The sequence below is a fragment of the Leishmania infantum genome, chromosome 31 (assembly GCF_000002875.2).
Source record: "Leishmania infantum JPCM5 genome chromosome 31".
In the NCBI taxonomy this organism is placed as follows: Eukaryota; Euglenozoa; class Kinetoplastea; order Trypanosomatida; family Trypanosomatidae; genus Leishmania; species Leishmania infantum.
In genome coordinates, this window is record NC_009415.2 from 1,422,848 (window position 1) to 1,436,542 (window position 13,695).

At 58.6% G+C, this 13,695-nt stretch overlaps 5 protein-coding genes across 5 annotated transcripts; all 5 read right to left on the bottom strand.

Moving 5' to 3' along the window:
• Positions 1-403: 403 nt before the first annotated feature.
• LINJ_31_3190 (iron/zinc transporter protein-like protein) lies at positions 404-1,702 on the bottom strand (the record flags this gene model as incomplete). The annotated part of the gene is made up of 1 exon (XM_001467595.2): positions 404-1,702. The coding sequence occupies one exon, from the start codon at positions 1,700-1,702 to the stop codon at positions 404-406; it is 1,299 nt and encodes a 432-aa protein (XP_001467632.2).
• A 3,742-nt stretch (positions 1,703-5,444) lies between these two features.
• On the bottom strand, positions 5,445-6,530 carry LINJ_31_3200 (conserved hypothetical protein; the record flags this gene model as incomplete). Its single annotated transcript, XM_001467596.1, has 1 exon — positions 5,445-6,530. The coding sequence occupies one exon, from the start codon at positions 6,528-6,530 to the stop codon at positions 5,445-5,447; it is 1,086 nt and encodes a 361-aa protein (XP_001467633.1).
• A 639-nt stretch (positions 6,531-7,169) lies between these two features.
• On the bottom strand, positions 7,170-10,562 carry SCG5 (phosphoglycan beta 1,3 galactosyltransferase 5; the record flags this gene model as incomplete). Its single annotated transcript, XM_001467597.1, has 1 exon — positions 7,170-10,562. The coding sequence occupies one exon, from the start codon at positions 10,560-10,562 to the stop codon at positions 7,170-7,172; it is 3,393 nt and encodes a 1,130-aa protein (XP_001467634.1).
• A 1,035-nt stretch (positions 10,563-11,597) lies between these two features.
• On the bottom strand, positions 11,598-12,251 carry LINJ_31_3220 (conserved hypothetical protein; the record flags this gene model as incomplete). Its single annotated transcript, XM_001467598.1, has 1 exon — positions 11,598-12,251. The coding sequence occupies one exon, from the start codon at positions 12,249-12,251 to the stop codon at positions 11,598-11,600; it is 654 nt and encodes a 217-aa protein (XP_001467635.1).
• Positions 12,252-12,711: 460 nt separating this feature from the next.
• On the bottom strand, positions 12,712-13,377 carry LINJ_31_3230 (conserved hypothetical protein; the record flags this gene model as incomplete). Its single annotated transcript, XM_001467599.1, has 1 exon — positions 12,712-13,377. The coding sequence occupies one exon, from the start codon at positions 13,375-13,377 to the stop codon at positions 12,712-12,714; it is 666 nt and encodes a 221-aa protein (XP_001467636.1).
• Positions 13,378-13,695: the final 318 nt, after the last annotated feature.

The following is a 13,695-nucleotide window of genomic DNA, read 5'->3' on the forward strand; positions in this document are numbered from 1 at the left end:
GGAACGGGATCGAGAGCACACCAAGGACCTGCAACGGGGGAGGCAGGAAGAAGAAGAGATCGAATACGCACTTACAGAAAAACAGGAAGAGTCAGTGAAGTGGACTGCGCATCCAAAACTGATGTTCTCTAGCTGCTGTCCCCTGAAGGGGTTGGGCTACGTAAGCTATGGGGGAGTAAGCCTTCTCCGCTTTCGGGCCTCTCGGTCACGCCAGCGGCAATGTCGTCAATCAACATCACGTCAGACACAAGCCCTGAGAAACACGCGCCAACCAACACAGAGGGCAGAAGCAAAGGGCTGCTGTCGTTGTCGAGTGTCACGCACTCACCAATGAGCACGCGACGCAGAGGCTGAAGAAAACAGCAGGCACACAGCGATACTCTGATCCGACGGGCAGCGGCGCCTACAGCCAGTTGCCCACAAGCGCCATCAGCCCCATACCCACCCACAGAGACACAAACAGCATGATCTTCTTCACCGTGCGGTGCCCCTGCCCATCGCAGCAGTAGTGCTTCACATCCGCCACAAAGTCACCAAGCAGCAGCGTGAAGGCGAGGTACAGCAGGATGCCGCCGCACAGCGTGTCCAGTACAGCAACAACAGTGGCGAAGCCGCTGCCGGACATCGCAGACGGCGACACGGACACGGCAATCGCGGCCGCTGCCATGCCAGCTGGCGCGCTGAGGGAGAACACAAGGGCAAGAACAACATCCAGGGTGGCCGAAAACTTGGCGTCCACGAGACGCGACCCAACCGCCATGCCCTCGAACAGCTGGTGGAACACAAGCGCCACAAGCAGCGGCTTCAGCTCACTGTCTTTCTTGAGCCCGACATCCAGGCCCACAAACACGCTGTGCAGCGTCACACCGAACTCCATGCACACGGCGGAGATCACGCAGCGGAGGTAACCCATGTCCCGTGGTGGCGCCACTGACAGATGTTGGTGCCCGTGAGCAGCGGGCTCATCGCAGTGATGGTGTTGCACCGGGTGCTCCGGCGACAGCGCCACCAGCGGCACCTCACAATCATCCAACGCAGCGACGGGCACCGTCGTCTGTGCACCGCTCTTCAAACTCGTGCTCTTACGTTCATCGGTCAAAGGCCCATCCGCCGGTGCTAGGCCCGAGGTGACGCCGGCGTCCACATCAGGGGAGAGCCCGCAGCACTCGCCGTCGCCCTTGCTTTCCGCCTTGGCCGCCTCTGCCTCTCTCTTCAGCTTGGCCTTCATCCAGCGCTCAGCGATGTCCGCCAGCTGCATGTCCAGCGCCTGCATCAGCAGCACAGCAATCAGGGCAAGCAAGAAGTACAGCGGCCCGTAACTCTTCAGCACGGCGGGGATGCAATCCTCCGAGAAAGCCTCGGCGCCCTCGAAGATCAGGTGAATCGTCGACACAGACAGCAGCACGCCCGTTGCAGCGGACTTCGCCACGGAGAACACATACGGGTATCTCACGAGAGAAGGGATGCACTTGCCGAGAATCGGAATCGCAGTGCCGAGGAGCGACACGAAGAGAATCAGGAACAGCGCGCCGACATGCAGGCCAAGTGAGTAGGCCCCGGTGAAGCCCCTGCACAGCGAGTGCTCTGTCTCTCCAACGTTGGCAGTGCTCGAGCCGTCGGCGTTGAGCGGCGCAGACACACGATACCCGAGCGCCATCAGGTACCTTGTGCTCGCCTCCACGCTCAGTTTCGCCGTCTCCATGGTTTGAGGTGGAAGGAGGGCGGTGGGCGGAAAAGTGGTGCTTCTGGTAAAACAAGAAAGAGGGGGATGGAGGATGAAAGGCTGCGTGCGGAAGAGAAGGAAAGCCGGTGATGAAGACAGGGCAACGGGGGCAGGGAGTGGGTGAATTATGAGGTAGGCGGACAAGAGTGAGGGAGAGCGTATGTGTAGGTGTGTGTGCTGTGTGGATGCAAAGAAGCGGCAGGCCAGATGGAGCAGCGTAGAAAAAAATGAGGGAGCGAGCAGTGGTGGCGGTGGCGTGGAGACGACACTGGTGGAACAGCAACAAAACATTGGCGCCACGGTCGTCCTCTCCGCGCGCACTGGATAATTATCTTTGTATGGCGATGTAGGGGAGCAGGCGGCCGCGCGAAACGACGTGTCACGTGAGTGAGCTCAGCAGTATCGTCAGCAAGACGCCCTCTTCTCAGCCGAGCTCAGCGTGCACACACCGGTGGGCAGCAGTGGCGGCGCAAGAGAACATGGAGACGAGAGCTGGCGGCAACCGCTCACCCAGGTGTAACCGCTAAAAGTGACCGCGTGAATTTGACGGCCAAAATGAAGTTTACGGCTCCAACGCCAGCGCTGCCGACGCATGCTCGATGGAGATATCCGGCGCAGAAGACGTGCGATGAAGACGACCAACTCGGCTTACGCATACAAAAAGAAGCACGGTCGGGCGTTCCCGCGGCCATTTAGTCACGGATGACCACCTTGAGGTGCCCGCACGTGCGTGACAACGAAAGTAGAAACCATCACGTGAAGGCTAACTTGGTGGAGAAAGAGGACGGACAGATGCTCCGCACACACACCCATGCACACGCTAGCCCACACATACGTCAACAGACGTCCAGCGAAGCACTACTCCTACATGTCTACCGACTCACAAAAAGTTGAAAATCGGGAGAAAAGGAGGCGCACAGCAGTTGCCGAGGCGGTTGGGAGCGCAGGAACAACAAGAGGAAAACAGTGATCCGTGTGACCGGCAAGACACACGCACACGCGCGCGTAAAAGGAGAATGCGCAAGCGGCGATCCCGCACAGACACCAGAGGAGGAGGAGAGGAGACGAGGCAAAGAGAGAGAGACACTAAAGCTCACAAGCATACGCACGCTTGGGCACGTCACTGTGACCATCGACAACAACGCCGACGCTCAAAAATGTCCCATGCGCCCAACGACAGCGCTGCACTCACGAAAACAGGCGTGCAAGGGAGCAGTAAGCCGTTAAAATTGGCGAATCCGTCAAGCAGGCGATGTGCCGCTCAGAAACTCATACAAGATTCACCGAAGCGTTGCTTGCCTACAAGCGCGCATGCAACGCAGCCCTACGCGAGCAAGCGGATGAAACCGTCAGCTAATGGTTCGCATACTGGCTCACCACGCATCGCAATCAATCGCGTTCCGCTTCTGTATGGATCGCGGCTGGCACAGAAACAAAAAGACGGTCGTCCCCTCAGATACGCCAAGAAACGACGACAACACAGACCGAGAGGGACGCAAGTCACTCCAGGCAGCGAATGCCGCTCTGCACGCTCCTTCGTTCGCCGTATACGACGGCCGCCACGATACGCGTGCACCCCATACAGACGCTCACACGCGGACAGACTCGCAACCCACAAATGGCAAAGGTCACGCTGCCCAGTCAGCTGCCCACAAGCGCCATCAGCCCCATACCCACCCACAGAGACACAAACAGCATGATCTTGTTCACCGTGCGGTGCCCCTGCCCATCGCAGCAGTAGTGCTTCACATCCGCCACAAAGTCACCAAGCAGCAGCGTGAAGGCGAGGTACATCAGAATGCCGCCGATCCATAGCAGTCGTCCACAGCGACCACGTCCATGCGGCGCACATCGGCCCGCTTTCTTCCCTTTGGTCACCGCTCAGATAACGCAGCCAGCTGCAGGTGGATCACCTGCATCATCAGCACAGCAACCAGTGCAAACAGGAGCTGGTGTTGGTCGCATCTTTTAAGAAGGTCGTACATGCACTCCTAGTCGAACGCCTCCGCGCCAGCGTCGAGCAGGTGAGTCATCGACACGGGCAGCAGCACATCGGTCGTGGCTGTTTTGCCAACCGTGAAAGCGATGGGGTGGTCGAGTAACGCAGCTAAGTACTTTGTCATGATCGGCATTCCGTCACGGGCAACGACACGCACAGGATCAGGAATATAGCGTATAAGAGCCCCTCAGCAGAGTAAGCACCATTCACACTGCTTGACAAGAGCGCTTATCCCCTCCCTATGCTACAGCCAGCAGCTCCATCGAGATCTGAGCCGGCATTGCCGAGCTCAGCCGTTTGCGTGAAAAGCTGCGCTGGCTCCCGTGTAGCACTGGACCAACTACGAACACACCGACGCGCCATCGGCTGCACGCGGTGGAATGAAAGAGATGATAAATCAGAAAGAGACACCGCAGCAAAGAAATAGACGGAACGCACACTGTGCGCGGCGGTGGTGTGCTAGTGGATACCAAACGCCTTTACCAAGCCCTGTGGTGTCGCGAACGGTCACTCAAGATCTTCGAAGAAGCTTAGACGAAGAAGGCAAAGTCGTTCATATAAGAGAGAGAAGCGGTGACAAGTGCGTTTCCACGAGTCGGTGAGGGCGTGCTACGACCGCGTAACAACGCATGGTCGGAGACGCGCTCATCGATGATAATCAACAGGGGGGGAGGTTCCCCTTTTGCTGGCGAGATATCCGCTGCCGCATGGCAAAAGCACCGCACGCCGTTGAGGAGTAGCTTCTAGCTCTGCTGTACGCAAACGCACGCTGACGTACCCAAACTGCATGCCAAATGGTACGACCCGCTCCCCTGTGCTTTGAGGAAGCCACAGCCGCCCTTCTTGCAGATTTCGCTGCGTGGGGGTCGTGCCCCTCGTCCATCGAACAAGGTATGAATCGCTGTACATGAAAGCCCCCAATTCTGGCAAGCCCTCATCCATTTCTGGGCATAGAGCACCTTCTCTGCATGATTCTGCCGCACCGTGAGTGCGGCATGCACACTAATGCTGAGCTTGTAAGCGCGTGCTCTCGCCATCCAGGAGCGCCAACCTCCTCCATCGCCACACTAAGAAGATTGTGCTGCGAGTCGAATGCAGCAGAGGGGTCCTCGAAGGCGTCAAAGAACGCTGCCGTCACGGAGATAGCATCGTATGTGCTGAGAGCAGTCCTCAGCGACGGCACAGGGGCTGGAAAAGCAAAAGGAGTAGCGAATCCCCTCGACGTCAGCAGGGCAGAGGTGTTGGAGTTGCAAGGTCCAAAGCGGGGACCATTCCTCTGCAGCGTCGCTGTTACACGTGGAGTGAAGGGCACTGCGTTTCAATGCTTGAGAGTGCCACAAGAATGTGAATCGAGCCAAGAAGGCGGGGGAATGATTGGGTGTAGCAGCGCACAAAGAAAGATAGGCGACACCTCATAATACGCAGCAGCGAGAAGGTGAAACAACATAGCGCAGGCCTTTCAGAAAACCCCCTTATCGGACTTCTCCGACAACTCCCTCGCTAAAGTACTCCGAAGCGATGACGGCCGGCGCCTCGTGAACCGATGGCTATCAAAAAGCTTCATTCCGGTGATGCGACAAGATGCCCATGCGCAGGCATACGTGTCATCCTCGTGTTTCCCTTGTCGTCGCCCGCGCAGCCCGAAAATACGCGAGCCATCGCATACGTGGAAAAGTACACCTCCACTCTATTCAGCGAAAGAAAGCAAAGAGACCAGCACGGCTACGTTGGCACGATGGTCACCTGAGAGCTCCGGGCGGCAATGGAGCTAAAGGCATACTGGCGCCCTGCCGGCAAGCGCTCCATCGCCACGCAGTACTCTCCATTCACAACCCAGCGGACAATGCGCTCATCGGCGTCAAAGATGATGCGTATGATCGCGCCAGCCGGGAACGGGAGCCCCGTCTCGACCACCCGCGGCTCGCCAAGGTAGAAGGACAGCTTGCCGTCGTTCCAATAGAACGCACCGTTGTTGCCGTCATGCGGCGGCGTGACCGGCTCCTCCGCAGAGCCGACGTTTGAGCTAATCATCCCGACAGCCACACGATCACACTGGGAAACGCTGAAGTCGATGTGATGCTGGCCCGTGCTGAAGAAATCGCTCGCGACACCCAGCACGGCATCGGAGATCAGCTTTGAGTTGTGCAGGGGATTGCGAAAGTAGTACTGCGACGATGTAATGTGGAACCGGGAGTTCCACAAGCCTGACAAGCCGTAGTACGCGGCCTCCTCACGGCACGAGTCCATCCATTCCTCTGGAATCGCGTTCTTGTATCCACGTAGGAGATTGAGCAGCATGCCGAAGAGTCGCGCATTTCTTTCCGGGATCGAAACGACAGCGTCAGTCATCGTCTCGTCGTTGCCATCACGAGAGCGCTTGCGGCCACGGGCACTCGCGTCTGCAGCCCCCTTAGCAGATGACGTACTACAGAAGTGCAGCCTTGCAAGGGAAAACAGCAGCGAGCCAGGGTCCTTCTCCAACAGCGCGCGCGACACAGCAAAGTCCTTGCCGCCGACGCAAAAGGAAACTACCGATGGAACATGCGATGGTAGCCTCGACAACCCCTCGTATCTCCGCTTCAGGTGCGCACAGAGCTCTGCCAGCGAGTCCGACTCACGCCTGAACCCCACACCCGAGCTCAGCAGTGGGCGAGAGATCAGCGACGACGACACACCACGAGCCGCCGTCGTAGAAAAGGTGTTCGCAACAGCCGCCGGCGGTTCCTCGTCCGAATCCATGCCGTAAATCAGCGGGCCCACAATACGAACGACAATGATCGACTGAAGCCCCATACAGCTGCCGCCCATGCGACTCACAGGTCCCACCACCTCAGTACACCCAGAGGGGAAAGGGCCAGAGGGGAGCGAGAAACAAAAGCAAGCAGATATCAAAAGAAGGTTTTCGTTCTAAGCGCAACTTCGCCTCGCTCGCTTTACCAACTTAAGACTAAAAAAGACGACGGGTACTGTTGTCACGCCAGCACTAACGAGCTCCCCCCACTAAAGAGACGCACGCTGTGAAGGACAAGAGCAAATGGGAGAACGAGAAGAGTCGACAACCGCGGAGGGAGACGTCAACATAAAAAGTCATGCATGGTTCGCTGATGCGGAGGCTGTCCTGACAAGGCCACTGCCCGGCGAGGGACCAGCAGTGCAGCACAGGTACGAGATGCGGCCGCCTATGCATTCGGCACGAGGCGCGGGGATGGCCCTCTGCGGTGTCCTCCCGAATTCTCCGAGGCTTCGCCTCGTTTACGCTGATTTGCATCGAGAGAGGAGCGCCCTTTTGTAAAACAGCCGGCGAAGGAAATAAGAGACGTCTACAAGCACCGGCGCACGGCACACAAACACGCGCGCGAAATGAGTAGAAATCGAAATACGGCCGTTTAGGGGGCGGCACCACCGATAATATCGCCGCTCTCGCATACACCGCAGGCCTTTGCGGCATCAATAGGCGTTGCACTTGACAAGGCAAAGTCCGTGCTGATACTCGAGGGCAGAAGCATAAGAGGTAATCTCGACACAGCTGCTGCCATCCGAAAAGGTAGGCAGCGTCAGCGGCTCAGTGTCCTCTGATGCGTCCCCTGGCGCGTCGTCGCTGTCCTCCTGCCTCGACCGCACGCTCGGCAGAGGAACGCGGCGGTTGCCTGGCTCAGCGAGCACATCGGCGGCAACGGTGCGAGCGTTATTGATGCACAGCGCCAACGCACGAGACTCGCTGCGATTGTTAAAGAAGTAATTGCGGAGGTGCGACTTTACATCCTCCGCGGTGATGGCCAAGAGAGCGGCAATCGTCCGCTGCCGACTTTCAAACTTCGACAGGCTGACATACTCACCCTCAAGGCGCTTGACATCGCCCTCGACAGAGTCGGGCACCTTCTCCAGAGCCGCGATAAGACCCCTCTTCACCTTCTCGACCTCCTCGGCGGAGCACACCGTGTCCAGCTGCGCCTCCACAGCAGACAAGAAGGCGACAATGCGGGAGAGCAGGTATACGCAGTCCACATCCTTCAGTGCACTCTGCACCACGAAGAGTGCGTGCGCTGTGCAGTAGTCGACACTGCTTTCAGCAAACACAACGTAGCCCAATGCCTCCCGCGTGCGCAGCACGTTGAAGAAAGAGGAGCTGATGAGCTTCATTGCGGTGTCTGTGAGCGCCATCACGCGCGGAGTGGCCTCGCCGATGATGACGTCGACGACAACAGCCGCGTTCGGGTCGGCCGGGTTCGATGGTGGCATTGAGAGGACATCGAAGGAGCAGAGCACGCTCTCGTTTGCTTTCCCATCTCCAGCACGTGGGCCGTATGTGTCGCGCACACGTGGTATGGTCTCCTTCAGCGGGATTGGAATGGTTAACGTCCCCAGGAGGTCCTCCAGCCGACCAACCAGCATTTCGCGCACATCCTGTATGGAGAGCACGTTCCCTGCAACGAAGCACTCGAGCAGGAGACCACTCTCCAAGTACTGCTTCACAAAGGTGCAGTAGCCCTCGTACGTGGCGGCAGACTCGCACGCAATCATCTCGTTAAACAAGTAGTACGTGTGCCGCGTCGCTTTCTTCTGTGTCTCGTGGAGAACTTTGTAAGGCTGCGCCATCCCCACGTTCTTGAGCTTCTGCACGCCTGTCTCCAGGTACGTCGCGTACTCCTCCGCAGTACCCTGGAGCACCTCCATGGACAGCCCCTTGCGCACTACGGCGAAGAAAAACTCGTACAGCTTCTGCGACGGGCCCTCCACAGCAAAGCCCAGCCCCGTTGGCGAGAAGATCACCTCATTCGTGAGCGACGCTAGCATCGCGTAGTAGGCCATCTCCGTGAGTGCGTTGGACAGTATGCCGTGCATGACGCGCGTGTACAGCCGGTTCAGCGGGCTCGCGGACGCAACGGGTGAGAGAACGTTGCACCGCAGCGCCATCTTGAAGGTGCTGTGGTGCCCGGCATCCTTCCTCACATATGTCACGGCGTGCGGGGAGGCGATCTCGTCCACCGCCTCCTCAGCGGCCGGCGGGTAAATTGTGAAGTCTGTGGCGATGAAGGGGTTCGTGGACGGCAACGCCAGCTCCGGCGGATACGGCCCGCTGATGAGACTCTGCCACCGCGCCTCGTGCTCCTCCGGTATCTTAACCGTCTGGTACAGCGCCCTGTGAAAGCGCGAGACGTTGCTGACCCGCACCTGGGCGAAGGCCGGCAGCGAGAGAAACAGCTCCTCAGCCGACGCGTTACTCTCACTCGCTTGCTCCGTCTCCTCTGCGGTCTCCTCCTCGGCACTCTGGCTGTCCTCGTCATCCTCCTCGTCATGCTGCTGTGCATGGCTCTCCACGGGGTTTCCCTCCGCCGGCGTGGCGCCGGTGGCTGCATCGATCGGCATATCTCCCCACTGCATGACCATCACGCAGTTCTGCGGTGTCAGCTGACGCACATAGGCCAGAACCGCCTCCATATCGTCCTCGAGCACCACGTTGCCGCCGATCCAGCAGTGCTCCAGGTCCGTGGCGTTGGCGTTCTGCGCAAGCGCGACGCAGTGGTTCGCCGGCGAGCCAGCGTCAACGCTCTCAAAGAAGAGGCGCTCCTCCGCCTTCATCCCCTTGTACACCTCAGCGTCCACGCCATGCGCAATGGACTGGCCAATGCCCTGGTAGAGCAGGTCCACCACCTTCAGCGCGTTCCGGAACCCCTCCACTGTGAGTGTGACAGAGGCATCCAGGACTTCAAAGTCATCGTCCACGCGGTGGGAGCCGGCCAGCATGCCTGTCGCCCAGTTGCGCTTCTTCAGCACCCCGAGCACGGAGGTGTCGCACTCATGCCCGAGGAGGTGGGCAATGTACGCCGACGGCGTTGTGCGCCACGCCGACGACGGCGACCGCACCGCCCACATCAGTCGCAGCTCACGCATCTTCTGCACCGTGCGCACGTTGGTCCATGATCCGAGCGCGGCACTGGTGAACAGATGCTCGCCGGCCTCGAGGAAGGAAAAGCGCGGAACGGCCCCCTGCTTCATCCGCGCGAGCGGCCCCTCGATGAGGCTCAGCACCTCGTCGGCTGATCGCATGCTCACCACCACAATCGTCGCTCCATCCGCCAAGTAGTAGCGGGAGTGGAACGTTTTGAGCGACTCGCGCACGTCGATTCCCCGTCGCTGCGGCTCGTCCCGCAGGGTGGTGAGGTTGCCATTGCCGTAGCGGCTGCGTGGGTGCTTAGGGTTGCAGAAGTCACGGATCAGCTCGTCGAGACGCCAGTAGTCGCTATTGTGGTTCTTCTCGTCCTCGCTGTGCACCGCGTTCACCTCCCGGGCCACCGCACCGGGACTGAAGCTGGGAGACGCGAAGAACTCCACAAACCGCTCTAGCGCCCCCTCGAGGCTGCCATCGCTGACGCTGAAGTAGTACACCGTATCGCAGTCTTCGGTGAAGGCGTTGGTGAGGCCGCTTGCTTTGGACACGAAACTGTCGAACTCGTCCTCCTTGGGGAACTTCTCTGTTCCCATAAAGAGCATGTGCTCGCAGAAGTGCGCCAGTCCAGGCAGCTCTACGGGGTCGTTCAGCTGGCCTGCACGAATGCACATGGCCGCCGCCGGCATTTTCGCGTTCGCATCCTGCACGATGACGCACTTGACGCCGTTGCTCAGGACATAGCCAGAGTACTTCGCGCGGATTACCGCTGGTGTGATTATGTGCTGGGCGACGCTTGCCATTGCCGCTTGTCGCGCTGGGTGGGTGCAGGCGAGGCAACACGAGCCTGTGATTTGTGTCAACGTGGAAAACGAACCGCAAGAGGAACGTGGATTTGAAAGGCAGAGCGTGAAAGATAAGATGGGCTGGGGAAGCGCGACGGCAGTTGCCATGGAAGTAGAGTGAGTTAGTAGCAACGAGGAAGAGGCTGCGTCACATAAGAAAGGGATTGAGAGACAGTCGTAGAGAGGCTCTAAGGCTTCCGCGAACCGGGACTTTGGTTTGCCCTACCACCCATCAGCCGCTTGCATGTGTGTATCAGTGAGAAGTGGAGAAGCTAAGCAGGCCGCTGTGAAAAAGGTAGCTGGCAGGACTCCAACAAGGAGCCTGTCGTCGTATCTTGTATTCCTCTGTGTCTCAGGGGGCCCAGGAAAGAGATTTTTCCTTGGTTCTTCTGTAAGGACGTTCTGTTTCTGCACTGCAACCAAGTCCCTGATGACGAGAGACACCTCAGCGTCGCATAGGGTTCCAGTACCCCCCCACCCTATCCCTGCCAATGCAGAGCAACATCAGGTGGTGGCAGGGTCAAGCTCCTGCGATGTGGGGAGGTCCGAGTGATGTATCGCTGCTGATGTCGGCGCTCAGGTCCTCGATGGTGTTGCGCAGGAGCGACCACTGGCGTTGCACATTCTTTTACCACACATGTGATGGGCAGAGTGCCAACATGATTTGAACGTACTCCATCGGGCCCTCATACTGCCCACTGGTGAAGGGAGCCTATGCCACCCCGAGGAACACACCGTGTGGCTACCAGCACAATGAGAACGGCTGTGTGGTGACCTGCGAGGCAGATGATTAGTAAAGCTTGAAGTAGCGGCCATGTTCTCAGAAAGCCAAGTCGGCGCATCGCTGTAACGCAGGCGTTCAGCGCTGCTTGGCACCACGCGATGGGGCCTGTGACAAGCTGGGGGCTTGAGTGGAATTGCGCGCATTCCTTATGGCAGAAAGAAAACGTTGGAGAAAGAAATCACCACCGTAATCGCCTGCACAGGCCCGCAGAGGCGCCTGTACTCCACAAGCGCGTTGCCACGACAGGCACGCCCCGAGACCGACAGCGAGCTGCGGTGTCGAGCACCAAAGAAACTTCTGTTGCGTCCGACAAGAGGGCATCCGGGCATGTGGAAGAAACGCATAACTGAGCAGGACTCTCACCTGTACGACAACGGGTCCTTCAGGTGCGTGCTCGCGCCACTTTCGGCCCACTTGTATTCCACCTCCTCATCCGCGTGAACGGAGCCGCTGCTGCAGCCATTCGCAGCATTAGCGAGGGACTGTTCAAACGGCGTCTCCTGGTTGCCAACGGCGTCGAGGGGCAGACACCCGTCCGATCGCTCTTGATCTAGCACCGTCTCGTGGCGCCCGCCGTTCCTTGTGACCGGGAGAAGGAAGAACAGCGAAACGCGAACAAATATAAAGAGAAAGCAGCCAATCATGAAGAAGCGCATGTATTTCTCGGTGTCGCCGGAGACATAGCCATCCGTCGTCGAGCCCGGCTGCTCGTAGACGTACATACGCATCTTTGGATCCCTCCAGCCCCCTCTGTTTTGCTCTTCCGCTTTCTGTTGCTGCTGAGCGCTATACTTCCATTTGCCATCCTTGACAGCCTCGTACGCCTCGTTCACCGCCGCAAATCGCGCTGCGTTACCCTCTGCCCCGCTATCTGGGTGGAACCGTAGTGCCAAACGGTGATACGCCTTCTTGATTTCGTCTTTGGTGGCGTCCGGCTTTACGCCGAGAATCTTGTACGGGTCAAACGGGCCGGCGCCCACAGCACCCAGCAAGCGCCGTGAGAGGCGGAGCATGCTTGCTAGCCGGTGTGTGCTCTACGGCCCGTGAACGTTCAACTGCGCACAGCAACGAAAACGTTGGCCAGTTCTGGTGGTGCGCGTGGTTGTGTCGCAGTCACCCAACGGGGGCGAGAAGTGATCAAGCAGGGGAGCAACAAAAAAAGAGGGACGAAAAGAGCAATGAGGCGCACGCAGGAGAAGGAGGGAGACTGGAGGAGCTCGGCACCAGAAGCAGCAACGGTCACCGGAAAGGGGTCACAGAGAGTGAAAAACACTACTTGATTCGCAGAGGTTCAAAAGGTGGCGCGAAGCAACCACCTCCGCTGCAAGTGGCGAAATCGGTGAAAACGCCGGCTAGCCTTGACAGGCAGCGTTGGGTACGACTCAGCTGCGGGAAGGTGTAGTGCGCTCATCGAAAAGAACAACGAAATTGCCTCACGCGGTCAGTTCATGTATTTTTTTGCTTTGTGGTTCGTCATGTACGTGCTGTATCGAAATTGCCGCCCGCACGCGGTACAAGCAGCGGCGCAAAAGGGAAGTAGTCGGACATGGCGCGCAGAAAGACGCTGAGTATGTCGCCTTGTTCACCGTCGTATCGTCTGCAAAGTAGCAGGTTTTCTGTGTCGCAGGGGTGTACAAGCCACATGTACTGACCCAGCTCCTGGTTCCATGAGAAGCTCACGAGCGGTCGACGCAACGCCCCCGCCACATCGGCCGGTTCCACAGTCGACGGTGCGTTTACAAACGTCAGATTCGGCACCGCCATCCGCAGACCCTCGAGGCTCGTGACGGTAGAGTTGTAGAAGCCCAACTGTGGGACAGCGAAGTCGGCGTTGAAAAGGACACACACTGTGATGAGGACCGCGCTTGCGGGCCCCTCAAATGAGCTACACACATTGTATGTCGCCTCCAGCCATTCCACAGGTGCCCCCAAAGGGTCGCGCTTCGATCGGAGCTCCCACGGTGAGTCTGCGCACCGTTGGCGTGCGAACTGTGCGAAGCTTGCTCGTGTGCAGTGCACCGAAGCAGTGTCCGTTTTCATCGTCTCGTGAGGAGGAGAGGCAGGAAGACCTGCCGCACGCAATCGGCACCGCTGAGGGGCGACTTCTGTGAGTCGAAGCCGTGTAGCACGTGACGACATAGGGAGATGAGGGACTCAATGAGGCGGAGGAAAAGGCAATATGTAAACCACATAGCGCACCACACAACATCGGCACACGAGGGCCGCCTCAGAGCAGTCCATGCCGCAGGCAGCCGAACAGAGAGGGGCAGCTTTTCTACTCGAGATAAACACATGCGTTAAGACAGGGAGGCGATACGGTCCACAGACTCGTGCTCTCCATGGCGCGGCTGCACCAGGGCTATTCACGCGTGCTCTGTACTGGCGCCCTTACCACCACAGATAACCAAAGCAGAAGCGACCACACAAACGCACACGCGCCACTGAGAATGTCAACAA